We start from the raw sequence: 27,398 nt of genomic DNA on the forward strand, positions 1-27,398 counted from the left end.
TCTCCACTAGTAGACCGGGTATGCCTTGTCCCAGGGCCACTTGTGGGCCATGAGAGCTTCCCCATCACCCTATGGCCAAAGCCTCCTTGGCCACTGCCTTGGGCCATCTGGCAACCTCTCCCTCCCTGCAGGCTCCTGGGTGTCCTTAGTGCTCTTTGGTGCTCATACTTGTTGCCCGTTCAGCTCTCATACTTATCTCCATTCTGCTGTGTGGATAGGGGTGGGGGGATAGAGCATCTTTATGAGGAAAGGCTGTTTAGTGTAGAAAAGAGGAGACTGAGGGGGGATGTCATTAACATTTACAAATATCTAAAGGGTGAGTGTCAGGAGGTTGGGACATCCCTTTTTTCTAAAGTAGCTAGCAACAGGACAAAGGGTAATGGGATGAAGCTGGAACACAAAAAGTTCCACTTCAACATAAGAAAAAACTATTTCACTGTTGAGGTGAGGGAGCCCTGGCACAGGCTGCCCAGGGAGGGTGTGGAGCCTCCTGCATTGGAGGTCTTCAAAACCCACCTGTACACCTTTCTGTGTGACCTGATCTAGGTGAACCTGCTTCTGCAGGGGAGTTGGACTGGATGATCTGTAAAGGTCCCTTCCAACCCCTACCATTCTGTGACTCTATGATTCTATAGAAAGTGTTGACCTGTCCTGGGTCTGGCATGACTCATCTTTGGAGCTCGGATCCAAAGATCCAAATCCATTGTGGCTGCTTTCAGAGCAATCTAGCACCTATCCCTTACAACTATGTTCCCACTTGTGCTAGTCTTGTGTGTTGCCCGCACTGGGTGCTCCTGCCATACTGCTGCTGTGTGCAGTGCCCAAAGGGCATCCTCTGCTCCATGTCCAGTGCCAGCCGCTGTGCCATCACCAACACACAGAATGGTCGGGGTTGAAATCAACCTCTAGAGATCTTCCAAGTCCAGCCCCCTGCTAAGTCCTGTAAGTTTTGTAAGGCAAGGCAAGCACTTACAGCCCCGCCTGAGGCTGTGCTCAAGCCAGTGTTCTGAACTGCCTCCTCTCTTTTAGTTGCAAATATCTTCCCTTCACCACCTTGGCCACCTCCCAACTCTGTGCCTCCCACCCTTCCCGCTCCCCCTACCCTCAACCCCAAGCTATTCACATCAAGGTTTTTGGAATAGATCTCCACTGTTTGTCTGCAGGAAGGACGGGTTGCTTTTGGCCAGGCAGGAGTGAAGCCCTGGGGTGGACGTGATGGAGAGGGGCCAAGGCTGGGGATGAACACAGGGGAGATAACAGTGGTGCAGGATGTGGCCACTATACATGCACACACAGACACACACTCCCTCTCCACAAGCTATGGGGAGCACCAGCGGAGGGGTCTGCAAAGCTCAAACCCAGGGACCCACCATGGTGCCCCTCCCCTTGCCCATCGTGGCTCATCACCCCCCATGGTTAGCTTCAGCCAGCAGCACCTCAGCCCTTCCCTCTCTCTCCCATACTGGGGTCACCCCCATCCCACACAGCCACTGCTGAGTGCCCCAGTGCCCTGTCCCCCGCCTGGGCACCACCACGGGCCAGGCAGCATCCCATCACCCACTCCCTCCCACCCCTCTGGGCTTCACAAACCCAGGGGCTGGGGGTACCTGGACCTCAAGAAGCAGCAGAGGGGAACGTGGCCCCTGCCACATCCTGGCCGGCAGCTGCCGAGCTCCTGCGCCTGTGTTTGCTCTTCTTGCAGGAGCGAGCTCTTGAATGAGACTCCTTGTGTCACTTTCCTAGCAGTGCTGCTAACTTTGCAGCAGTGCTCACCCTCACTTGATGACGAAGCCAGCAGAGCTACTTGAACGAAGCCAAAAATACCAGAGAAGCCGTCAGAAAGAAGGAAGGAAAGAGCTCTCCTGGAGAGAGGGCAGGCACCCACAAACAGCCTCCCCTCAGCTCACAGGGTGGTGGGGAGCTAAAGCCCAGCGTGGCACAGCACCAGAGCCCCTGAGGGTTTTGTGCTGTTTCCTGGGCTCTTTTTTCTTTCCTGGCTGCATGTGTCAGGGGAGCTGCAGTGGTGTGAGGCAGGAAGGTAACATCCAGCCAAAACTGCAGCAGTAAGCCTGAGCAAATGGAAGCAGGCAGCTGGCAAGGCAGGCTGTGGGGCCATGCCACATTCACAGCCTCTGCCAGATGTGACACCAACGTCTCTCTCCCCTTCAAGCCCTTGCCCTACTCAGCAGTCTCCGCTACTAGACTGGGTATACCCTGTCCCAGGGCCACTTGTGGGCCATGAGAGCTTCCCCATCACCCGATGGCCAAAGCCTCCTTGGCCACTGCCTTGGGCCATCTGGCAACCTCTCCCTCCCTGCAGGCTCCTGGGTGTCCTTAGTGCTCTTTGGTGCTCATACTTGTTGCCCGTTCAGCTCTTGTACTTGTCTCCAGTCTGTTGTGCGCATGAGTATGGCTACAGAGGGTGGATCTACTTTGGGGCTACCATGAGTCATCTTTGGAACAGATTATATGCTCCCTTATCAATCCTTCAGTGCTCAAGTATTTCCACCTGGATTCCAGCCCCCACAGATGGGCACTTATGTGTCAGCAGCATCTCCAGCTGAGCCTGGGCCACCTGCCCCTGTCACCCCACTACAGCTCTGGCTCCCATGCAGCTCACCCTGCTGCCCACTGGCCACCCCCCTCCCCTGCCTGGCCAACCACATGGAGGACTGAAGGACGATGGGGAAGTGAAGGTGTGGTACCAGGCACCAAGTGCCACCATCTGTCTTTTCACCAGCCTCCTCCAAGCTTTTGTCTTGCCCCTCTACCCAGCAATGACCCGACCAGCTTTAGCTTCTGCCACAGCTGCAGAGATACAGTCTTTGCTCACTCTGATGGGGCGTTGGCCACAAAGGGAACAACTTGGAACTCTCCCTTGGTGGGGTTTAACTCACCTCTGCAACACCAGATACTTTTGCTTTCCATTAAAGAAAACATTTTGCCCTTGCCCGAGAGGAGCCCGATGCCATTCCTACCACACACAGCAGCGTTGCACCACTCACAGCTCTGCACCATCACTGCCCTGGTGCACTAACACAGCTCATATTGAAACCACCTTTGACAAGCAGTGGTTTTAGAACAAGAGGCTGGCACAAGAGAGGCTGAAGCAGCACTGGAATGACGCCCAGGGCACTGCTAGGAAACAGTCATCCTTTGGGAGAGACTTGTAAGGAAACCAGCCTGAGCAAGTCCCATCCTCTTTTTTTGTTGTTGTTTTTCCCCTAATCCTGATGCAGAAACTGATTTTAAGGAACTTCTGAGACCACATCCTACCTAGAAGCAAATCTGCCTTCTGCAGAGAGACTGTCACTTCTACCCTCACCCCCCATCCCCTTATTCCTGTAGGCACCTAACATTGACAATAAACACCAGGAAAACTGTTTCCAAACATTGCTTGGATGTTGGGATTTATGTCTCACTCTCAAAGCTTCCCACACAGGTCCTGCACACAACCTGGCCCACAGACCTTGGTGCAGCCAGGAGCATCCCTCTGAACACAGGAAGCTGCACTTAAACACAAAGAAAACCTTTTTGCTGTTCAGGTGAGGGAGCCCTGGCACAGGGTGCTCAGGGAGGGTGTGGACTCTCCTGCTCTGGAGGTTTCCAAACTCTCCTACACAATCCCAGGTGACGTGACTGAGTGGAACTTCCTTTAGCAACTTTAGGGAGTTGGGACTGGATGAACTCCAGAGGTCCATTCCAACCCCTGTGCTTCTGACAGTGTGACCTCTGCAGACTCTGTAGGACAGCCCTGGACAGCCTCAACCAAGGATGTGCTCCACAGCACCCACTGCTGCTGGCCTCCTGTAGAGGTTAAATCCTTTGGCTCAATCTCTGCATTATCCTCCTCTTCTCCATGACTCCTCTCCAGAGCAGCAAGGAAAGCTATACGAGGTTCAAGACTTACAGAAAACACAGACACGAAGTCTGGGCTCTGCCCTCAAGCCAGTGCCAAATTTGCTTTGGCAACAGAGGGTTGAAGGAACAGGCTGGGAAGAGGTGAAGCAACAATCAGGTACCTTCAGTTAGTTTTTACCATATTTGGACACAGAAGAAGTTCCATCTTTAGTCACAGCAACTGCTTTTTGCCTTAGGGCACCATCCTTTTAATGAGGGGGATATTGCTCATACACAAAGCCAGCACCAGCCCCACAAGAGACACTGCTTTCTTGCTGGATCACAGCCACCCAAAATTGCCCCCCAGTGGCTGCCCTGAACAGGCACACAACCCCCAGGAATGTAAACAGAGAGTACATGCAAGGAGGTATCATACCCACCCCACACTTTATTTCAACCCAGTGCCCCAAAAGCACACACATCCAGCCAGCTGTGGTATCAAGGGAAGGGGAGAGGTAACGCCTGTTCCTTGGCTCCTTCCTGGCATGGGCCCTACTTACACTGCATGCCAGATGAACAGTCTCCTCTAACCAAAGACAGAGGCAGGGAACAATTCTGCTACCTAGAGTGTTGGTTCTCAGAGGCTTGAAGGAAGAGGGAACGGGACCAGGCTGTGAGCTTGCGTGCACAGGAGTGGCAGAAGCGCCACAAACACTTGTAAGCACATGGACAATCCTGCATGCAGAGAGTGAGGGGCATCTGCTGCTACTCTTCAGCACAACAAAAAAGGCCCAGCCCTACCTGAGAAGGTTCAGCTCAGCCCTAATCCTTTGTGCTCAGCTTTCAACCATGTAAACGCTGCACAGAGCCCCAGTGTTTTGTCAAAGGGAAGAGAAAGGGAACACTTACTCCACATGGAGATTTCATGGGGTGTATTCATTTCCAAACCAAGCATCTTTAATTAGGAAGAGAAGGGAAAGGGCAGGAAAAAGGGAACACCACAGGCAACGGCAACAAAAAATTTACAATAACAATATGCTTGCTCCCTTAAGCAATGGCTCCCAGGGTCAGCCACACTACACAAATATTCCAAGCCACAGCTGCAGGGGAGCAGCATATTAATGTACAAACCAGCCACATGCTGCCTGTGACACAGGAACTTAAAAGAAGAGCCTAAAGGGGAGCACATCTCACTCCTCTCTCAGGCAGCAGCGGCAGGAGTGGGTCAGGCAGCCCCCGGCCCAGAGAAGCAGTGTGGCTTCCCTTTCTGCACAGCCCTGAACGCTGCCAGGCAGGAGTCACAGTCCCATAAAGGAAAACAAAATGCACAACTGGATTGCTCTTGATTAGAACAGGTTTGGGCCCTGGGTTAGTCTTGTCCCATCCCTGCTGAGGTGACCAAGGCTGAGAACTGTTCTTTTCATGCAGAGCTCAGAGCAGCGCTGACTTATTGTAGCACAAGCACCTGCTCTGCAGAGCAGGAACAAAAACCATTCATGATTTGTCCCAAAGGAAGGCCAGACTTCCTACAAGGCAGGAGGAAAAAAAAGGAAGTTAAAAAAAGAAAGGCCAGCAGGTGTGTGTGGGCTCTGGGACCCTCTCCCACCACGCAGCTCCACGTTCTCTGCTGCCGCCAGTCCCGTGAGGAGGGGAGGGCACAGCAGCACGGCCCTGGGCCCCTACAGCTGGTGCAGGGTTTGTAACAGCATGTGGCGAGCGAAGGAACAGGAGTCAAGGGCACGGTTTGGCCTGTGGAAAGAGGAGAGAGATTGAAAGTGCTAGATATGACAAGATATGAGATATTTAAGCATCTGGTTTAGAGTGAGCAAACAAACGCTCCTGCAAACGCTGGGCTTTGCACACCCAAAACCTTTTCCCTCAGTTGTGCCTTCTGAAACCATTCCCTCCTTGCTGCAGGGATCCCTGCTTCCCATGGAAAACTCTCCTGTTGCTGAGTCCAAGTCAGGAACATAACAATTGAGAATCAGAACATATATTACCACAGGTACAAGATGATCAGGGGACTGGAACATCTTTCATATGAGGAAAGGCTGCGGGAACTGGGGCTGTTTAGTCTGGAGAAGAGGAGACTGAGGGGAGATCTTATTAATATTTATAAATATCTAAATGGTGGGTGTCAGGGGGTTGGGGCATCCCTTTTTTCTGTTGTAGCTAGCAACAGGACAAGGGGTAATGGGATGAAGCTGGAACACAAAAAGTTCCATTGAAACATAAGGAAAAACTACTTTGTTGTTCAAGTGAGGGAGCCCTGGCACAGGCTGCCCAGGGAGGGTGGGGAGTCTTCAAGACCCATCTGTGTGACCTGATCTAGGTGACCCTGCTTCTGCAGGGTACTTGGACTAGATGATCTCTAAAGGTCCCTTCCAACCCCTACCATTCTATGATTGTGGCTGTGTGCAACTTGGTGTCTCATTTTGGGTAGAACAAAGTGGGTGGGGGTAGAAACCCCCTTCCCTCCTCTCTGGCAATAGGATTTTCCACATAGAACCACTATTTAAGGCCTCAAAACAGAAAAGCCTGATGGTACTCAATTCTTTTCTCACCAAGTCAGCTGCTATCTATGACCAGAGGGAGACTTTGGTCTCAGGGCCATTTACACCTTTAGAAGAGGTGTAAGAAGAGAACCCTCTGCCCTGAGGACAAGTAACAGTCAGTAACTGAGTAACACCCAGTAACTGGGTTTGCTGGGCCACCTTCCCAGGATGCCTTACAAACAGCCCACAAAACCCTGCAGAGCACTGTCTGGAAGGGCCTGGCCCAGAGACTACAACAGCAAAGTCTACATCACACAGAATAACCTGCCCCTGAAAATATACAGTCACAGCTGAGTTAACACAGGCTAAATTTCCCTCAAATTCCAAACCAGCTCCCAGTCACATAAGACTTCTGTTGCCACAGGCTACCTGTTCTCTAAGCATCACTGAAACTTCTAACAGTCTGTATCCAGCCATTAGGGAACTTCTTCCAAAGGCTTTTAATCCAACGTTCTCCACTCTTCTGAGAATGGAAAATCATTCTTGTTATCTCTCCCTCATCCCACTGCAGCAAAACCACTGTTAGTAACTAACAGCAACATCTACTCAATTTGGGGAAGAAGGGAGAGCTGAAATAAAGTCTGGGATATCCAAAGTAGTAGCAAGAAGTTCATCTGTGGATTTACAAGACACGGGCAACAGCTGCAGAGGTGGTTTGGTGTAGGACTTCCATGGCTGCTGAGGTTTAACAGAAGCACATCCTGGAGAAGAGTGAACCCTTTTCACTCCCCCAAGAGCCATTCAGTGCCCCACACTCAACAGACAGGATACAGTTACAACTTGGGAGTTTATCTTCAGAGGGTGAGGTATTTCAGTCATAATCTTTGGAAGACTCAGCTCTGTCTGCAATGAGAAAGCTCATTTTGCCCAGGCAGCTCCCCATTTGAACTTGAACTGCTGATGTTGATTGCAGCCAAGCCACCTCTAACACAAACAGCCTCCTTACTTGCTCTGGAGTTAAACTGCCTGTCACTCTGTGCTACAGACTGTTGAAAGGGGCTAGTATGTGATCCAATGCAACAAAGAGCAGTAAAAATGGCCCCAATCACCCCAAAATACCATCTCCCCACCTCCAGCAAGTCACAAGTGGGCAGGCAGCCATCCACATACTCTTGTTTCCATCATGGCAAAGGACATTGTAGATTCACAGCACCCTCTTGTGTCCAAAAAACAGAAATGAAGGCCTGAGAGCAGCAGAGTAAGATGGATGCTGCTCACAGCCCAGGACCATAAATCATCATTTTCAAATGGAGAACACTCCCTGCAACATCACAGATTGTCTTAAAAGGAAGGTAGAGAATGACTGCTCCAGAAGTAAGCCCCTTGCAGTGAAAGGCAGCACAGCTCTAGCCCAGGCAGCTACAAAAAACCACTTTGCTGCAAATGAAGGACTTGTGGGTTTGCCAGTGGAAGCAGGTTTGTTGTTGAAACAGAGCCCAAATGAGTGTCACAGATAACCAGGTTGAGGTTTGATTTAAGGTTAGTACCCCATTTGGTTCTAAATCCCAAGGAAAGACAGAGGGTAGAAGTTAATCAAGCAGCTGTTTTAACTGGACTTTGTGGTTCTTGAACTGCTCTTGTTGTCTCCAGGCAACTGTAGAGAATTTAATAGCTGTTCTCCTCATTCTCTCAGGGAAACCATTTTAAGAAATAGCTATCTTTATAAAGCACCAAGGTATATTGCTTGTAGATGGTACTGACTGCATTATGCTACATAGGACACATAATTCCCCAGGACATCACACCTCTCAACAGAGGGGTCTGCAAATCAGAGAAAGCTTCAGCTCCAAGAATTTCACTGCACCAGGAACACTGCAGGCTTGGCATCAGTACCCTCACATACTAAAAGCAGTCAGACAGATCTGCATTCTACTCTGAGAGGCTCTTGGCTTTCACACAGCTTTTACAGAACCTTTGAACAGTCTCACACTTTCAGAAAGAGAGACTTTCCCCTCTTGTACTTGCAGTGAAATGCTGGCCACAAATTCAATGGAATTTTTTGTTAATGAACTCATTATGACCAGAATTTTACTTTTATTTTGTCACTTACAGCATCAACTACAAAAAAACCCCCACTTATTAGTATTTTTCAGGCCTAGAGCCTGGAACAGGCTACATACACGCATTGAAGAAGAAGACAAGAGTCTTTTGTGGGTAAACTTGTTTAGAAGAACACATGAAGTTGAGTTATGAGGCTACTCAAAGCACTGGAACCTGACATAAGCAATTGGAAGGGTCAAATGCACTGACCCCAAGTCCCCTTTTCTGTATTCCCAGCTTCAAGAGATTTAGATCCTCCATTTGGAGGGTTGGGGCTAACAGGCACAAAGTGGAACTTGGTTTGATCAAGCTGGGTCTCTACATAGCTAGTGCCTTGTGAAGTAAACCATCATTTTCTTCACTCATTTTAAGGCTGGTATTGGATCCTTATGCTGTACAGATAGCTATTTGATTCACAAGCAGGATCACAGGCACAGGCAGCAACATAGGAAACAGCAGAAACCCAATGATCTGTCTGAACAGCTTCACATAGCAAGTCCTGACACTTCTTGCTTAATCCTACAATGACCAAGTTGGAGGTTTGTTTGTTGGGTTGGTAAAGCATATGGCCACTGGCTTGTAACTGCCTAATTCTCAGCCTGATCAAGCCAGAGGGCAGACAGGAGACAAATTGTTCCACTAGAAGGGCCTCCAGGTTATCATTTATGTGTGTAGAAACAAGGTAGTCACAGTTTTGTTTTCCAAACCTGACCTTTCCATAGCTGGTTGCTGGACATGTGCTACTTTGGGTGGCATTTAACAGCTTCTGCCACATCCATGCTTGGCAAAATTCTTCTCCCCTATCACAACTGGCCTGCTTCCAAACCCAAGAGACCTAAGAAAAGGTTGACTATCAATATTTGACTGTATCCCTATCACCTATGTTTTGTACTGACCACAGTATTTGATGCCTCTGCCTTTCACCAGCAGAAGATCCCAGACTTCAGCATATTGCCCACACCAGGAAAATCAGGAAGGCTTAATTAAGCCTTGTGTTCTGGAAGTTGTCAAAAAGCTGCTCTCACCCTGTGTGACACATGGCCCATGCTGAGCCAAAGAACCACCAAGTTCCAAACAGATTTCAAACCTCTGCTGGTTTTGCTTAAAGTGACAGTTTGGGACCATTTCTCCCCTTGCCTGCTGAAGCCCTTGCTCTCTCGAGGAAAAGAATATTTGGAGTGGGTTTTTTTAAACCACAGCAACACTTAACCCAGAAGAGATACAGCTTCCACTGCCAGCATGTTCCCTCTGCTTTAAGACATTAAAGAAACTGGTGGGGGCAGGAGTTGATGCTATACCTATGCTAGAAGCAACAACATGAAAGAGGCAGATAGCAGAAGCAGCTTCTTCAACACTTTTGCTCCTCAACTTAGTTCTCAAAAATCATTACTCTTATTGCTCTCATAGTAGGAACAGTTTGATTTAGGAACAAATTCAGTGTGTTCCACACTGTTTTGATCTGCCAAGGTTGAGTGTTCCACAGCACAATTCAGGTAGAGCTCTGCTGACCCTCACACTCAGGAGGGTAGATTTGGAGGGCACAGTTAGATCTAGTGTGGCTAGAAACCCAACAGGCTTCCTCAAGCTCAAAACACCTCTATTGTGACTGGAAGCAGGCTCTGCTTCAGAGCCAGTTAGTTGCCAAGCCAGCTTTCCACCATTTCCTCTTTAGGATCCAGACTTTGTACTCTAAATCTTGCATTCTAGAGTAAGCAAGATAAAAGCAGTGGCCCAAACTATCAATCCTCAGTTTCAGAACAGATATTTAGTGGGCTTCAACAGAACAGTCTGCATGTAGCTATTAACCCTCAGTTTCACTAGCTCCCATGGAGAAGACAGCACGGCAAGTACAATACTCACTTTGTGACAAAAGCTGAGAGAACTGGAGCCAGAGATTTGGGGAAATAATCCTGCTGGACCATATGGTTCAAGGTCATAAGAATACCATAGAGGCTTGGGGCAGCTTTGATCTTCTCTTCACTCTGAAAAAAAAGGGACAAGAATGAGTAAGTCAGACATCAGACAACCACTACTGTAACTCGTCCACTCTAGCTCACAGAGGCAATTCTCTGTTGAATGAAGTGCTGCTGTACATTACAGGAGAGAAAGCTGCTCACTAGATTAAGTCACCTGATTTCAATTCCTAAATAATTCTGTTGCCTTAATTACATTTTTTTTCTTCCCCTGTATTATTCTTTAGCACATTTTTGTACCATCTCCAGTTCTTCTGCAGGCCTCCTCCAGAACTCGACACAGTGTTCCAAGAACTGGTGTCTCAGTTACTTACAAGATACAGCTGAGAGTTATCCCTGTTGCTGTTTCTTGCTGTTTCCCTGCTGACACAAGTTACTCTGGCTCCTAAAGTGGCACTAACTTACGTGTCCCAGTTCTTACATTCCTTTCATTTATTCCTCCACTGCCATCCCAACTAAAGCCTTTTGTTCTGTTGCCAGGATCTGGATCTGTGTTCCTAGGTGTATGACCTTGTATTTCAAGGTGCTAAGAAATCTGTTGCTCATGTGCTTCCAGCTAGATGGGATCAAATACTGATGGAAGCTGCTCCCTCTCCACATATGCCTAATTCATCAACAGTCCTCCTCTTCACAGAAGATAAAACAATCAGCTGGCTGATCTTCAAGGGCTTTATGATTGATGCCACTTCTTGATCTGAAAGAGTTCTTCTGCAGTCCAAGTCTGTGCTTTGTGTCTCTTGTGGTTTTGTATTTTTTTTCTGCACAGGATGAGGCAGGTGGCAGTTCCTAAAACAAGCACTCTCCAGAAAAGCAAGACTTCTCTGGTTCTATTGATCTGAGAAATTTATAGCTCAGCACTGGCCCAGTGTTCATAGGAAAAAGGCTAAACTACTTTTTTTAGAAAACTAAGATGTGTCCAAGTATGTCAACAGCTGTGGCTACCCCAGGCTGGATCTCATCAGAAGGAAATGTATCAACCTAATTAAGAGCAAGCTACTATAACACAGATTATGGTCATTCTGCAGTTAATTGTCTTGGTCCAAGTTTCCATTCTCAGCTTCTAGGTCTTGAAGCAGTGGGAAACATTAACCCTTGTAGCACAGGTAGGAAAATGTGCTCCTTAATTTGGCAGACCGTAGCTCCCCCAGTCCCCCCACTGCAAGTAAAGCTACAGGTACTCTAATGTCACTTGTAGGTTTCCTACCCACTCTTGGTCATTTCTCCCGAGAAAGTTCATTTTCTGTTACTACACGTTTCAAAGATACTCCAAAGCACGAGGTTGAATGCTACTGATCTAGCATGAGTAGCTGGATATGTCGTTTTGAATCACACTACTAAGAGATGCCCTAAAGAACCACATTAACTAGTAATATTGTAGATTAGATCCCCGGACAAGGCATTTCATAGCTACTATAGTGCAGCAGCATTGTTTCCTTACCTGACCCTCCCTGCCTTTAGGGGATGATTGAGGCTGCAGAGCACATTAAACAGAAGAGTTACAAAGTTCCTTCATCCTAATGTAACCTTGCAATTTGCAGTTTAGGCTGGACCTGCAGACTTCCATTGTCCCTGGGCATCAGGCATGCACAGGCACCGGGCTGCTTCCATGGCAACATAATTACCCAAAACCCATCCAGTCTGGGCTCCCACAGACTAAGCAGACCATAACTTAACTCGTTCCTGCTTCCTCACCTTAAGCAGTCCCATGTGGATCAAGAGGCTTGTGATGAATGCATCTGAATTAAACGTGGCAGAAGTGAAGGCTTTTCTCATCAGGGCATCTAAAGAGAAACAAATCCATCACATTACATATGACATCACATCAAACAATACAGAAAGGGACATCGTTATGGATTTTAAGATCAAGATTGCTCATATAGGACCTCAGGGACTATCAGACATTAAAGGACTTTTGGGAGGTAATATCTGTTAAGATTCCAGCTTTCTCCACAGGGACTGGGTATTATTTGAAACACTAAGTAAACAATCCAGTCCTTAAGTACAAGGCTTGATAGAAACACCAAAAAACAAACCACCATAAAGAAAAGACATAAAAACAATCCTAACATTCCCACACTACCAAGCTGCAGATGCAATTTGACCTCAGCTGTGCACACTGCAAAATGCTCTCCTCAGTGCCTTTGAACACATCTGCTATGTGCACACAGGCACAGACACAGAATCAGGTAAGGCTGAGCAGCAGAGTAAGAGTCTTGACCTTTTAAAGGCCCAGTAAGAATTCCCCTTTCATCTGAAACCACTAGGAAGGAGGATACAATGAGAAAATTTGTGCAGCTATTTCCTGGGCTCCTTCAGAATCAACGTTCTGCCACAAGGTATGGGCAAACCAGCGCTTCAGCTTCTCATGTCTACAAGGTAGGCAAGGCACATGTTTTGACCTCTGAGTGTTGTGGTTTCTTGGAACAGGCAGAAGCCACTAGAGTAGCTGCAGAAAGTGTCAGACATTAACCAGGGACCTCACAATCAACTGCTGGGTACTTTTCTGGAATTAAAGTAATTTCATTGCCAGGTTCTACTTTTCCCTAAGGAGCAGGAAGACTAAGGAACAGCTATCAAGATAAATACATACATAGGCACACTTCAGACAACAGGAAAGTCCTGTGCTCCATTTTTTGTTGGAGATTAACTCAGAATAGGCACAAGCCAAGGCCAGCCAATGAGATGCCAAACAACTATTTTCGGCTGATTGGCCCCAAAACTGACTGCAGACAACTCTGTTACATCACTGTTTTTCACACAACAGTGAACACAGTTTCACCATGTGTATGTATTCCCAACTAAGAAATTCCAAACTAGGGAAATGTACTCTGAAGTGGTCTTAAAAATAATGGATCCAGTTGTTCTGCACAATATTGATAGGTAGCTTGTGTATGGGAGAACTGTGCTGCTGGGAGATTTGAAATAGATGAAGGTCAGTGGTCAGACGTCTGGGAGTGTTTGGAAATTCCAGTTTACAAGTAAGGACACAAAGGGATACTCTTAGTCCACACAGAAATCAGACCTAACCCAAATCACTGCTCCACAATATATAGTGAGGAACAGTCTCTTGCCTATACATTAGCTTTTGTGCCTTGTCCTGTGTTACAAATCTCTGCTTAAAGATGTTTGAGGCTGATAAGAAGAGGTACTAAGAGGTCTCTCTTTACACTTTCTTAATACTACACTGGAAAGTCTACTTCCTGCAAATTACTGTTAAAATTCAAATGCTTTGAAAAGGTAACTGACCTTAGAACACAGAGCTGATGGTTACTGACAGCCTAGCAACAAAGAGATACAGGAAGGGCAGCACAGCTCCACTAAGCAGCTACAACAGACACTCACCATCAAGCTTTGGAAGCACAATATAAACTAAATTCAGAATGAACCTCTACTTTCACTCCACACAACAACAAAGAACCAAGGTGTGTGCCATGTTATCTGGGGGTTTCTGCTGCCAGGGACAAGAGAGTCCAATGGCCTAGCCCACAGGGGCCTTCTGCATCACACTCATGTCCTTGACACTGAAGCAGGTCACACCACAAAGTGATGAAAGGCCCAGTCACCTGTTGTTTCATGCACCGCTGTTTTCACTGGGGCTTCATCTTTGAAGACAGAGGATATCCTTAGGAGAGCTGTAACTACTTTCTCTACATCAGATGTATCTGTCTGAAAGAAACAAAAAAAATTAAGACAAATCAGGAGCCATCCAGTTCACTGCTCACTGGCTACAGAAGATGGGTCTCTGGTAGGGCTGTGACAAGAACTCCAGCCTTCAGCTGACTGACATCAGTTTCGCCTCGGCCATATCTCAAGGCATAAGCACAACTGCAAAAGAAAGTTACTGTGTAGAAGCTTTGATGCCTGGGGATCACTGGGGAGAAGATGCAAATCTAGGTCTCCAGAGAAAATGTGCTCACCTCTGGAGACTGATTCTGAGAGAGAATGAAGCAGAGAAGCCCCCCAGCTCACCCACCTGCTGAGCTATCAGCATGGAGCACTTTGGTCCCAGGCGCAGCAACTTCTCTGGTGATGGGAAAGCGAGGAATGTGGCAACGTCCACCGGAGGGGATGGCACTGGAGCTGAATCCTGAAACAAGCAGAATCCATCTCAAGTTTACTCTTGGAAATACATAAATTGATTCCAGTAGCAAAAGAACAGAGGTAAATGAGGACAGGATTTGTTTTATCTGAAAACTATTGGAAACTGGAATGAGTCCAGAACTGGAATAGCCAGAATGTGCCAACACAACTGCATGGCATTGCACACACAAGGGTCCCACCATCTCCTGGACATGGGAAGACTTCTACTCGTGTTTGTTACCTCTACTCATCCTTTTCCCCACACATGTGCACATCCACACTTAACAAAATGTTTACAAGTCATCCATCTTCTTTCTTTCCTGAATGTTATCTCCCTGACTGTTACTACAGTCCCAGCCCACATAGGAATGCTACACACAAGTTCAGACTCACTCCAGATCTCGTTCCCTCCTTTACTCTCCTCCAGCCAAGGAAATAGCAACAAATCTGGAAGGAAGCTTACCTGTGAATCAATTATCTTCTTAGGAGTCAGTGACTCCTGCTCTTCCGGTCCTCTCTCCTTCAGCTGTTGCTGTTCTTCCTCCTCCTCTTCATCCTCATCTTCATCCTCCTCCTCTTCTTCATCCTCCTCCTCCTCCCCTTCATCATCACTAAGGTTTGAGAGTTACATGTTACATTAACTAAGCACTTACAATCCTTGTACATGGGAACTCAAACACTCTTGCCAAGAACAAAAAAGCAGCTTCCCCTTGAGTCTCGCTGCAAGAAGTAAATCCCCATCTACAACAGATTAAGAGAACACTCAGGCTTCAGTCACCCCACTGACAATGGCGAGCAAAGAGTGAGGAATGCAATCGATAACTAACGCTACCACTGAGAACAAGCCTTATCCTGCTCCACACCACACAACTCAGACCAACACACATCTGCAATGTTACAGTTCTTATTTGAAAAGAGATAAGTGAATGAAAGCATTGATCAAAATTGGCAGTAAAGTTCTGATTTAAATACCCAGCTTACCTCAAAGATCCCAGCACAGCTGCCATATTGAAGCCTTCAAGGATCTCCTGGAGTTGTTCACACCCTTCTTCTCCCAGACAGTTGCCTAGGTTGAAAGAAGAAAAGGAGTAGACTTAGACACACACAAAACTATTCTTGAAAATTTAGCAGTATATTCTTGTCTCTTATGTCTGAAATGGAACAGTTATCAGATACTGCTCCACAACACCTTAGAGGCAGCAATGCAGACTTACAGTCAGTTAACAGAATCAAAAAGTTGTTCAGCAGCATTACACAATGGTTGGAGACAAACAAACCACCACTAAAGAGTGTCTTTGAAAGGTTTCCTGATAGTTCTACGAACAGCTCTTGCTCTCAGCAGTTCTAACACAAGAACACATGGGACAGTACCACTGAAACACAGTGACCCAAAGTACAAACGGCAAAAGCCAACACTGGTCAAAGTTCTCCCACTCTTCTGCAGAGATGCACACAGAGCTTTTTGTTTGCAAGTATGAAACATCTGACATCACAAAGAACAAATTAAAAAGTTTTACAGAAATAAGGTGTAGCTATTAGTTTAATCTTTCTACCTTATGAGATGTACTGAAACTGCCTAATTTTAACAATTAACTGAATTCATGGCTTAAGGAAAGTTCAGAACCTAACTGAAGTCATCCAAGTTCAGATACTCTCAAGGGTACCAGTTTTTAAATGCTGACAATTTTAAGATTAGAATATGTGATCCTGTCCACTTTCTCCCTAATGGTTTCTCATTGGGTTCAGACTACACAGCCTTTCATCTATCAAACTTACATACCATTGAGATCCAGTTTCTCCAACTCTGCTTTATCTTCAACAGCTTCAGCAACAGTCAGAGCCGCATCACGTTTGATCTCACAGAAGGACAAATTCAGTTCCTAAGCGGTAGAAGAATATTTGTTTGCAGAATTCCTGTTAACCTCTATCATTCTCATAACCTTCATGTGCTCAAGACTCTCACATTTGAACAGGCTCTTCACAAAAAAGGTATTTTAATTGGAAATAAAACACAAAGGGGCTTTTTGAAACATATTACTAAAGGCACCCACTTTACTAGAATAGCCACGGCCATCAGACCATTCTGACTGCTCAACTAAAAGGCAGCAGATATTTCAGCCCTTAGCAATTAGCTGAGTGGAGATCTTTACTTACTCAAGGGTTACAAGAGACCCAAAACTCACACACCAGTAAGTCTTACTGAAGGGTAGCTACTACACTAAATGGACTGCACGTTTGGTTTGGAACGCTTAGGTTGCAAGTTAAGGCTTTCCAAAGACAAACATTGAGTGGTACTCTGATGAATACACCCAGCGGAGAAACAGGTTAGACAGACTAGTAAGAGTGAAGTTATTCAACAGCCAGGCACTATCCGCCACCATTCCACACTGTGCTCAATCAATCCTTTCCCAAGAGGTTTAATATTAAACAGCAAAAGGGAAGCAGTCCTTGAACAGAATGAATCAGCTATGATTGTTTCATGCTACCCTCCCTTAACCACTTCTGCTCCAGGAAAAAAACAATGACTTAACTTCTGGTTGTTTATCTCAATATCCCCATTAGAATCCTTACTTAAGTCTTCAGGGACATTCAGACACTATTCCAGTAGAAACAGTAGAAGCCTGAACAAGCCATCTCCCATCACAAAGCACTTACTTCTTTCTGGACCGGGTTTCACATATGTAAATAAATCTCAGCACTGAGATGAATGTGTCTTTGACTGAGTCTGCATGATTAGGAATCACGAGTTCAGCATGTCCCTGTGCAGTTGTGAGCCGTGGCAGGTGTTTTAGAGATCCTGGTTAACTTACTGACTGGACTTAAGCCTGCCTAGATGTTGTCAAATGCAAGTCCTGGGCAAATATTGATGTAAGAGGCTGTGGTATTACTACAAATCTAAAACCATTTTGACTTTTGATACATGCCCTAGCACAGAAAAAGCATTCAGAAAAACATGTTGAAGGGATTGTGAGCTGATTGTGAAGAGGAACATTTCAGTCCCCACTTGCAACACTGAGAGGTTCTAAAAATCAGATACTTCCATTATCAGATTTCTTGCACAGCATTTGCTTTACTGAACCAACAGCTTCAAAAAAGATTAAGTGGAGTCTAAACAGTGTGTGGCACATCTCCACACAGAATAGTCTCACCTGGATGTTGCAATAGCACTGATCTACAATGCAGCTTACTGCTCTTGAGTTGTGAGCACAGAGCCTCCACTGGAGTGAATCCCACTTTAATACAATCAAGAGTGCTAGAACAGACAAGAAATGGGAAACAAGCCATTTTCAAAAGATATTCAAAGCTGAATAGCAAGGAGGCAATACCTTTAATTTATGAAGGCCTTCTTTAACAGCATCAGCAATAGCAACAGCACCCTTGGAACGCACCAGGCAGTCTCCAAAGTTGATCACTTCAATCTGCCGAAGTGCCTTCAGAGTCTGCAAGACAACACAGGCTTGAAAGCACAGACATGCAAATAACTAAATGTTCTGTCAATGTTGGTAGGTCCCCTTTCCTACTGCAGAGTGGCATGTGACTCCACCAACCCAGAGGTGCTAATTGCTCACTATATTCCAGAAGTCTGGAAGGAGGAAGAAGCTGAACCCAAAAACATCTGATTAGAACAACTCACCTCTGCCATGGCCACAGCTCCTTTCTCAGTGAAGGTGTTGTCATTCAAGTTTATAACCTTAAGCAGTGGGTTGATTGCAAAGGCCTGGGCCAGCGCTGTGATGCCAGGATGGTTAATTCCATTCTGTGGCATATGGACCTCTTCTAGAGTCCCGATGATCTGGGAAAGGATGCAGGTGGAACAAAAAGTTGTAAGGAGACATACTCAAGAGTATAGTGCTCCACTGTTTAGGATTTGCTTAAAATTGCTCTCCTCCAGCTAGGAACTCCATTAGCTCTTCTATATAGAACTATATGCCAGCAATTATGTTAAATCTAGGTGAAACTGAAGGCTCATGGCAAGTATCAGTTTAATACAAAGCCCCTGATTCTAAGAGTCACAGGTAGCATTCTCCCAGTGTGTCTGCCCGAAGATACCTTAAACAAGAGTTCTTCACCCTGGTTCAATAATTCTGAAACAGATCAAGCAACACCACTAGACACAATATATGTACTTTTTAATTAAGATCTATATTTCACCCTGACTGCAGAAACAAGCCCATAAGGAAAAAATCAGTATGAATACTGTTTATGGGCTAACCAGCAAGGTCACAAAACAGTAATGAAACCCATTTTGGAAGCACCATTCAGTCTGAATTCCTTATGAATCAGTTTGTTATGTCTCTCTCAAGTATTTAAGTAGTCTTATTTTTGCCAGGGTTGATGACTGGTCACAATCCCATCAAGAGTTCTTTACAAAAGAAGAACCTATAACCTGCAGTATCATTGTTAATACACCAAAAAACATGCCTTATAATTCAGAAGTTGCTTTTAGCAGCGGTGGAAGAAGGAAAATAAAAGTAGGTGGCCCCAACCACAGTGAATTCCCTTCCTCCCACAAAAGTGCGAGTTGGCCAGTGACAGCTAGAGAAAGCTAGGCACCATTTAGAGCCACCCCAGATAAAACATTAGGCTGCTTTGCCAGATGATGGAAAAACTAGGCAGAGAAGCACTCAAGGTTCCCAGTGTTAGATACCTCCATTAGCACAGAGGGAGGAGAGGGAATAGGACTACTGTTAACCTACTCAGGAGATGTCCATTTCTCCCCTCAGGTAACCACTTTCCATAGCCACTAATTATGCCTTTGCAAGCTTAGGTCACACAAACAGTCACCAATCCCTAATTGCATTTGTTGAAAACCGAAGTCTCGGCAGCAACCATCATAGGACTTCAGTGAACCAACAACCAGTCCCTGCTTCCAAGGTGAGGTCACTTCTCTGTCCACTAATTTTAACGTTAGGACTTAAGCATGCCTTGCTCCAATTTGTTGTGAAATAACTCTGGTTTGGTACTTACCCCAAAGGCTTCAGCCAGTGCAGTGGCACCATCATTCTCCAAACGATTTCTGCCAGCCACAAATATTTTCAAAGCAAGAGGCTTGCCCTGGGCACTTGATTTCCTGTGACATTCTTTCAGAGCAGCTGCCAATATCTAGGGATAAAGCAAACAGTTTATACTATCTCAGCATCTCCTTCTAAAAGGAATCCAAATGTGTTTCTTATATCCAGCATTCAAGAAATACTTTGGTTACCGTTGAAATGCACCTGTTTCTCTACTAGAGTATATGATAAAACTGTAGCTACATCACTTGCACAGTACGGTCTTAGGCAAGATGTGATCATTTTGCACCAGAACACATTGACCCAGTTGAGAACATTTGATTCTTAAACAGTCAAACATACAAGGTCTTAGTGTTAACCAGGACTAACTGTTGTTTTCTGCTTCACCCAACAGACATCCTTCAGTGCTACACTTGGCAATACTGTTCTCTGAAATCCAAAGCTACTAGTTCTCTTAATATAAAATCTAATGTTTAGGATAGAATTAGTTTTCTATCCTGGAAAAACAAAGAACCTTCTCATATTTCAGAAATTTATCCAAGAAAACACATAGAGGGAAGGAATTTTGAGACTGGAGAAGTGGGACAACGAGAATCTCATTAAGTTTAAAGGGAAATGTAAAGCCCTGTCAATGGGGAAGAATTACTCCATGCACCAGCATAAGACAGGGGTCAACTTGGGGCAAAATAACTCAGCAGAAAAGAAGCTGGGGGTCCTCACGGGTGAGAAGCTGACCATGAGCTACCAATATGCACTTGTAGCAAAAAGTCTGCTGGGAAAAGCATTCTCAGCACTTCAAAGGGAGCAATCTTTCTCCTCTATTCAGCCCTTTGAAAGGCATCTGAGTACTGTGTCCATTTCCAGGCTCCTACATGGACACACTAGGATGAGGATGATTAAGGAACTGGAGAATTTTACATACTGTGAAAGTGCTAATATTTATATATTGGAAGAGAGATGAGATTAAGACTGCAGAAGAGAGATCTTATCCACATGTAAGATCAGCCAGAACAACAGGACAGGGGGAGAAGGTGGTGTGAAGAAGGCAGAGCCAGACACAAATGCACACAAACTAAACAGGCTTTTCTCTGCATCAAACACTAAAAATACTTTTTGTTACTATGAGGGTTCTTAAACACTGGGATAGATTATCCAGAGAGCTTGTGAAGCCTCCATCCTTTGAGATATTCATAACTTGACTAGACATAGCTGTGAGCAACCTGGTCTGGTTGCCTTGAGCTGCAGAGTCAAACCAGATCATCACCAAAGTTCCCTTCCATAACTCTGTGACTCAGTGTAGGGCATACTGAAGCCAACCCCAGGCTCTGACCTCATTCCCAAAAAGGAGACAACCCTTACCTTGCCACCACCGATGCCCATGCCACAGTTATTGAGCTTGAGCTCCTGTAGGGTGTAGCACGCGGGGCTCTTCAGCAGCTCCTCAAAGCCACGCACACCATCTGGCCCAAAGGCATTGTCGCTCAGGTCCAGCTCCACCAGCTGGGCTCCAGCAGTGATGAGTGCATCCCCCAAAGAGATCTGGAAGGGAACAGATGGAAGTGGGTGGGAAGGAGTGGAAATTCAGTGACAGCATCACTGCAGTGGCTATGTACGACAGCGATGCTGCAAAAGAATTTCCACTTTGAAGACATTCAGCAAAGCTGCAAGTGGAAATCAAACTTTACAGCTAAAGTCAGAGAAGTAGTTGTGAGAATTAAGCTAAAGATAACCATAAGGCAGTTATCAACCCTTTAGGTCAAATATACATTTTTTTCAAAGCGAGTTTCCCCTTCCACATTGCTAAAAGAAATACTGTTTTCGTTCTGTTGAGCTGGTCATGATCACGCTTCCCAGGACACAGGGAGGTGGGAGCTCTGTAATGCTCTCGGTAGAGACAGCCATATGCTTTTATTTAGGTAGAATGGGAACTACACTTTCTATCTACTGGATCACGAGGAGCTTTTCCTCAGGGACAAGCTTCTTCACTAGCGTTAACTTGCATTTGGCCTTTTATCAACTCTTTTCTACCTCACCCAGAAACGGCAAGAGAACCACTTGCCTATCCTGAGACACTTAATGTCTCTTAATGCTTCTGCAGAGGGGTTGGACTAGATGATCTCTAAAGGTCCCTTCCAACCCCTACCATTCTATGATTCTATGGACAGTAAAGAGAAAGATCATCTCTGTGCTAAAAAAAACCATACTCCCACAAAAAGCATGACAGGTGAGAAAAGAAGTTATATTTGTCAGAAGCCTCAGACCTACTTTTTACTTACCAGAGCAGGAGGGATCTCAGACCTTAGTCTCCCTGTGAACATGTCGCTCCAATGACACCTCTAAAATAAGAAACATACAGATAGGAACCATTAAAAATATTTAGAACAACATTGTTGTACAGAGGTTTACTCATGCAAGCTGCATTACACTGGGGACAGCTAAACGTTGTCTGCTTTCCCTTAGGCTTGTCATTTGATTGTACTAAAGAGCTACAAGAACTAACATTACAATTACCCCACTTGCAGGGACACAAAGTCACCAAAATGCACATTGTCAATAACACTATACAAGAATTTTTGCTTGCATTCAAGTTGGAATTCTTTTCTGCTGAGAAAATTATCACAGGAAAACGCAGCAGGAAAGATACATTATGAATGTAGATTTTACTGAGGTACAGAGCTCAACAATCTGGACTTGCTTGAAAAGCCACACTTGAGTGATTAATGTGAATCAATGTTTCATGCTCCTCTCCTGCAAAGGACAGTGCCTCAAGCATCACAGTATTCTCCTAATATCAGGCTAGAGCAGTAGTAGAGAAACGGCTAGTAGAGAACACAGAAAAAAGCTCCTGGTGCATTTCCTCCATTATTTCTTCCCTAGTCAAGCATTCTCTGAAGACTCACTCTTCAGAAGATCTTACCGTTCTCCAGAAAATATCACCCAGCTTTTCCATTAGAACTTAAGTTCTGTTGCCAAGGTTCTTTGTTTACAGACACTTCCTTTTCAGAGAGGCTTCTCCTTACATACCTCCTAGCTTTAAGATCGGAAGCCTTCTGAACAAGAACAGCTAGGGATGCAGAAAGCATTCCCACTATCTCAAAGTCCCCAAGTTCTGCCATATCTTCACATAGTTGTTCTTCCTACTGGAAGAACCACCAAGAAAGCTTTGGGTCTAACTCACGGCAGGCTACTGCAGGAAGAGCACAGATAGGCCTTCGGTATTTCTACATTACTTCTTCCCCTTTCACCACCACCCAACTTGAGGATCTCACCTTGAGCTCTGATTTCTTCTCCAAGGCTTTGGCAATGACCTTTGCTGCCTCCACACCCACTGTGTTGCCTTCCAGGCGCAATGCTTCCAGGCCATCAAACTCCTCAATTTGCTTGATCACTTCTTCAGCTGCAAGAGGCAAACAGTCTAGTTGGGCTTTTATCATCTTAGATACCAAAGTAACATGTTGATGCAGCAATTCAGCACACAGTTTAGGAGCTAGAGTGCATGTGACTACAAAGATGTGAGGGGAGCTAGAGTGCATGTGACTACAAAGATGCGAGGACTAAGCTAGAAGTTGATGGGAATTGGTGCCACATCAACAGGATGAAGTTCCCACTGACTAGCAAAAGTAGATGCCTGTTTAGCAAACGTGTCAAGGTGGAACAATGTAACTCCATAGTAATCCTATGCAAGATAGGAACAAGATGCAGACTCTGTCCTGTCACTGAGTGCTTGTTATCATTCCCAAGCTCTAAAGCTTTTCTCCACAGTCCAATGGCTTTGCACTACAGTAAATTTTTTTACAGTGAGGGAGGTGAAACACTAACAGGTTGCCCAGAAAGGTCGTAGATGCTGCATCACTGGAAACATTCAACTTTAGGCTGAACACAGATCTCAGAAACCTGATCTAACTGAAGATGCCCCTGCTCACTACAAGGGGGTTAGACTAGATGACCTTTGAATGTTCCTCCCAACCCAAATCTTTCCATGATACTACAATGGCACATAGAAAAGCATCACCTCTGTAAGCAGTAAAAAAAAAACCTATGCACTAAAGTAATCTCTCTGAAGGTCATGCCAGTTCCTGATGTGGCAGAAACGTTGATCTAAGAAAATATACATATTGTCCAGATACTTACTACATCAGCAGTCAGTGCAAGATATTTTTAACTCTGAAACACACATACACTAGCAAGGTATTACAGAAAAAACACAGAAGTGTAAACTATTTATGAGGATTGGGAAGAAAATCGGACTACTGCAGCACAATAAGGTATCAGCCTGTTCCTCTGCACAGGTCTTTGAAGCATCTGCTTGTTCTAAGTGCTGTCACATCCTTGCTCACTCTTTTAAAAGGAGCACTGACTTCTAATACACAGCAACTGTCCAAAGCACTTGGAGAGAACAGCAAGAAAACAAGAATCACATACTAAAGAGTCAAACCCCAATTCTGCCAGCTTTAGCACTGCCAGCGTAGCAGGTCAAAGCAGGGTACATGAAGGGAAGGAAATGTCTCTAGCAGAAACAGCTGTAGCTGAAAGACCCTTTCATCACCGCTAATATTATGACAACATGGCCATGCAGGATTAGAAGGTGGTTTACCACAAGACTTTAGAATTTCAGTAAGATACTTCCCAAATGCGAAGGTACTTTATCTTACCATCTTCAGCTGTATTGAGTTTAAGGCTCTGGCCTTTGAAGCTCAACTGTCCACCACCCACTTTGGTTTTGGCAAGTGACTCTGCAAGCTTAGCAATGTCTTCTGACGCCATCTTTCTGCTTTTCCAAATGTTAAGAGCTGTCAAACTGTCCACACTAAAAAAAACCAGACAAACTACAATAAGTAATCTGCATGAACAATCGTACTTATTTGAAACACTAATGCATCTTTTTTTGTTCCTGAGATACTGCATTGAGTTTCCAGTGTCTTAAGTGTTCCCCTCTTTATGACCACTAGCTTAGAGTAACATTCCAAAGCCAACCAGTCAGATGGTGTTGATTCTTTCAATGCTGACAAGACTTGGGGTTTTATGGAGTTGCTACACTTCGTAAATAACCAGTAGCTAAAACCATGTATTAAGGCCACATTAAGACACTACTACTTTGCACAACACTTTTACAACTAAAACACAACATTCCTCTCTCCTCAAAACCCTTTCATTATAGATGCTGTACATTTCCTGTTCCTCAAAGCAAGCAAGAATGAACACAACTGTTTTCCCTTTTCAGCAATATTCCCAGTGGTTCCCTTGTCAGCACAGTTCTAGAACCACTGAGTTGCTGAAAACATCATGTATGTTGTAGAAAACTCTCTCTCAGTTCCATGGGTTCCTTCTTTTCGGATATCCCACAAAGATTCACTATACACATTAAACAGAGTGGTCTTACACTGATGATGGACCAGGGAACATTTTGCCTTGAGGCACAAGTTTGAAGCTAGCCAGGCCTAGTAGCATCTGCGTACTGTTATCTGATGATACTGCACAAAGTAACTGGTCCTCATTCATTCAGCAGGATAAATGGAGTATGTTTCTTATCCCAGCACCTCCACTGGGATAAAAGACCACACACAACTAGGGCTTAGAAGCATCATAGTTATAGAACAGACTTCAGGTGTCAGATGAAGGGTCATTGCTACAGCAGAAAACTGGTTCCCTTCCACTCTTGTCTGACTTAGAAGTGGTCCCACACTCTTACAGCTCTTTTGAGCTCAACAGGGTTGGTTTTAAAACACTCTCTAAATGAAAGTTGTGTATATTTATATATATACACACACTTTCCTCCTCATATCTAGCTTTGAAGTCTTCAATTTCCCCACAGCATGGCTTCTCTTCAGCTTTCATTAACTTTAGTATTACTTTTGGACAGAGCAGGAGAAAAAAAAAAAATCTCCAAGGCTGATCAACATCACTTTTCTAGGATGATTGTCCTCTCAAGTAGACACTGCCAGGAGAAAGATGCTCACATAACATATTTCACCCCTACCAGGCCACACAGACACAAGACTGATGGACATTACAAACGTCTGTCAACCCAACACTGAGAAAGAAGACAGGCCATCCTCCAACTCATGAAGGCTTTACCAGACAGGAACAGAAGTTAGGATCCAAAGAAAGCAGCCTGTTCTCCTAGTTCAACTAACAACTTTACTTTTAAATACTTCATCACTCTATTGTTTAAAAAATTAGTTCTGTTCTACTATCATGCTCTTCTAGTCTCTACAGGTGTAACCAGTCCTACACAATCACTTTGGTTGGAAAACACTTTTAAGATTGTCGTGTCCAACCATGAACCCTGCACTGACATGTCCATCACTAAACCACGTCCTCTAAGCACCACATCTACACGGCTTTTAAATACCTCCAGGGATAGCGGCTCAATCACTTCCCTGGACAGTGTCTTCCAATGTTTGACAGCCCTTTCAGGGAAGAAATTTTTCCTGATACCCAATCTAAACCTCCCCTGGTACAACCTGAGGCTGCCTCCTCTTGCTCTATTATTTTTTAATTGGGAGAAGAGAGCAACCCCCACCTCGCCACAATGTCCTTTCAGGTAGTTGGGGAGAGTGACCACATCTCCCCTCAACCTCCTCTTCTCCAGACTAAAGAACCCCAGCTCCCTCAGCTGCTCCTTATCAGACTTGTGCTCCAGACCCTTCACCAGCTTCATTTCCTGTCTCTGGACATGCTCCAGAACCTCGGTAGCGAGAGGCCCAAAAGTGAACACAGCATTGAAGGTGCAGCCTCACGGGTCCTGAGTACAGGATGACGATCGCTACCCCGGTCCTAGTGGTCACAGTATTTTTGACACAAAACATGATGCTACTGGCCTTCTTGGCCACCTGGGCTTCGCTTTCTTCACCTTACACACAGGCTAGTTCCTAATTTCCATATTTATCATTACATCCTGAAGCGTGTTTTCTTGTAAAAGCATCAGCCACACCCCGCTGTCAACCTACCAAACGTTTCTTCACTGCTAGTTCGTCTGCAGGGAAAGCTTGGAAAAAAACATAAGATTGCAGAGTTAGTACACTTGGCAAATAAAATCAAGGTCTGGAAATGCCTGAGGAAAGATCTCCTTGTTAATTAGAGACTGTATGAAGCCGTATGCCTCCCAATGGTCAAAAAAAGTTAGTTCAGCCGAATTCTTTAATTACCATGCTTTATCTACGCCAACAGATGACACGCCACAACACATCGGTAACCTGCTGGTGCTGCCCTAAGGAGGAGCCTGCGCTGCTCTCCGGGCCACGGCAGGCCCGGCTGCCGGTAGCGTCGGGTGACAGCCCAAGGTTACCCTCCCTCGCCAGCCCCTCGGCGCAGCTCGTCCTCGCGGAAGCTGCCGAGCCCCAGCCACCTGCCTCTCCTCGGTGGCTCCCGTGGCCGCCGCCACCACCACCCCCCACCCCGCTCCGCCTCGGCCCCACATAACGGGCCCCACCGCCCCGGCAGCCGGCGCCGATGCTCTCCCGCTCCCACCCCACATCGCCGTGCCGCCTGGCGCGGCTCCACGAGGTGGGGCTCTCGCCTCCGCGTGGGACAGGCGTCCCCTCCTCGCTCCCCACCTTCCCCCTTCCCCGGGGCGCGCGGAGCCGGCGCGGCGCGGGCGGCGGTGCCAGTCCGTGGGATCGCCTCGCCTCACGCACGCCCCTGCCCGTCCTCCCCGGCCGCCGACAGCCTGGCCTCGCTCCCCCTCTGCTCACCTGCCCGCCGCGCGGGAGGCGGCTCCGCCGCTTGGCTGCCGGGAGAGGAGGCGATGGAGCGGCGCCGGCCCGAGCCCTTCGCGCCGCCGCCGGGGACGATGGGTGAGGGGTGGGCGGGGGAGGCGGAGGATTTGAAAGCCGGCAGTTTTGCTCTCCGGTCCGCGACTGGCTGCGCGGCGTGACGTCACGGCCGAGGCTCCGCCC

At 46.1% G+C, this 27,398-nt stretch overlaps 1 protein-coding gene across 2 annotated transcripts; it reads right to left on the reverse strand.

Moving 5' to 3' along the window:
* Nucleotides 1-4,082: 4,082 nt before the first annotated feature.
* On the reverse strand, nucleotides 4,083-27,398 carry RANGAP1 (Ran GTPase activating protein 1). 2 transcript variants are annotated; one of them, XM_062013097.1, is made up of 17 exons: nucleotides 27,195-27,285; nucleotides 26,451-26,488; nucleotides 24,153-24,307; nucleotides 22,770-22,897; nucleotides 21,777-21,836; nucleotides 20,860-21,039; nucleotides 19,457-19,591; nucleotides 18,123-18,281; nucleotides 17,815-17,928; nucleotides 16,269-16,368; nucleotides 15,470-15,554; nucleotides 14,952-15,099; nucleotides 14,382-14,495; nucleotides 13,972-14,074; nucleotides 12,101-12,189; nucleotides 10,296-10,417; nucleotides 4,083-5,589 (listed from the first exon to the last, which is right to left on the reverse strand). In XM_062013097.1, the coding sequence occupies exons 3-17, from the start codon at nucleotides 24,262-24,264 to the stop codon at nucleotides 5,520-5,522; spliced, it is 1,719 nt and encodes a 572-aa protein (XP_061869081.1). In that variant the 5' UTR covers nucleotides 24,265-24,307; nucleotides 26,451-26,488; nucleotides 27,195-27,285; the 3' UTR covers nucleotides 4,083-5,519. The 2 variants fall into 2 exon arrangements, with proteins under 2 accessions (XP_061869081.1, XP_061869087.1); XM_062013103.1 differs by lacking the exon at nucleotides 26,451-26,488 and having other exon boundaries at nucleotides 27,195-27,398.

This window comes from Colius striatus, chromosome 1 (genome assembly GCF_028858725.1).
Source record: "Colius striatus isolate bColStr4 chromosome 1, bColStr4.1.hap1, whole genome shotgun sequence".
In the NCBI taxonomy this organism is placed as follows: Eukaryota; Metazoa; Chordata; class Aves; order Coliiformes; family Coliidae; genus Colius; species Colius striatus.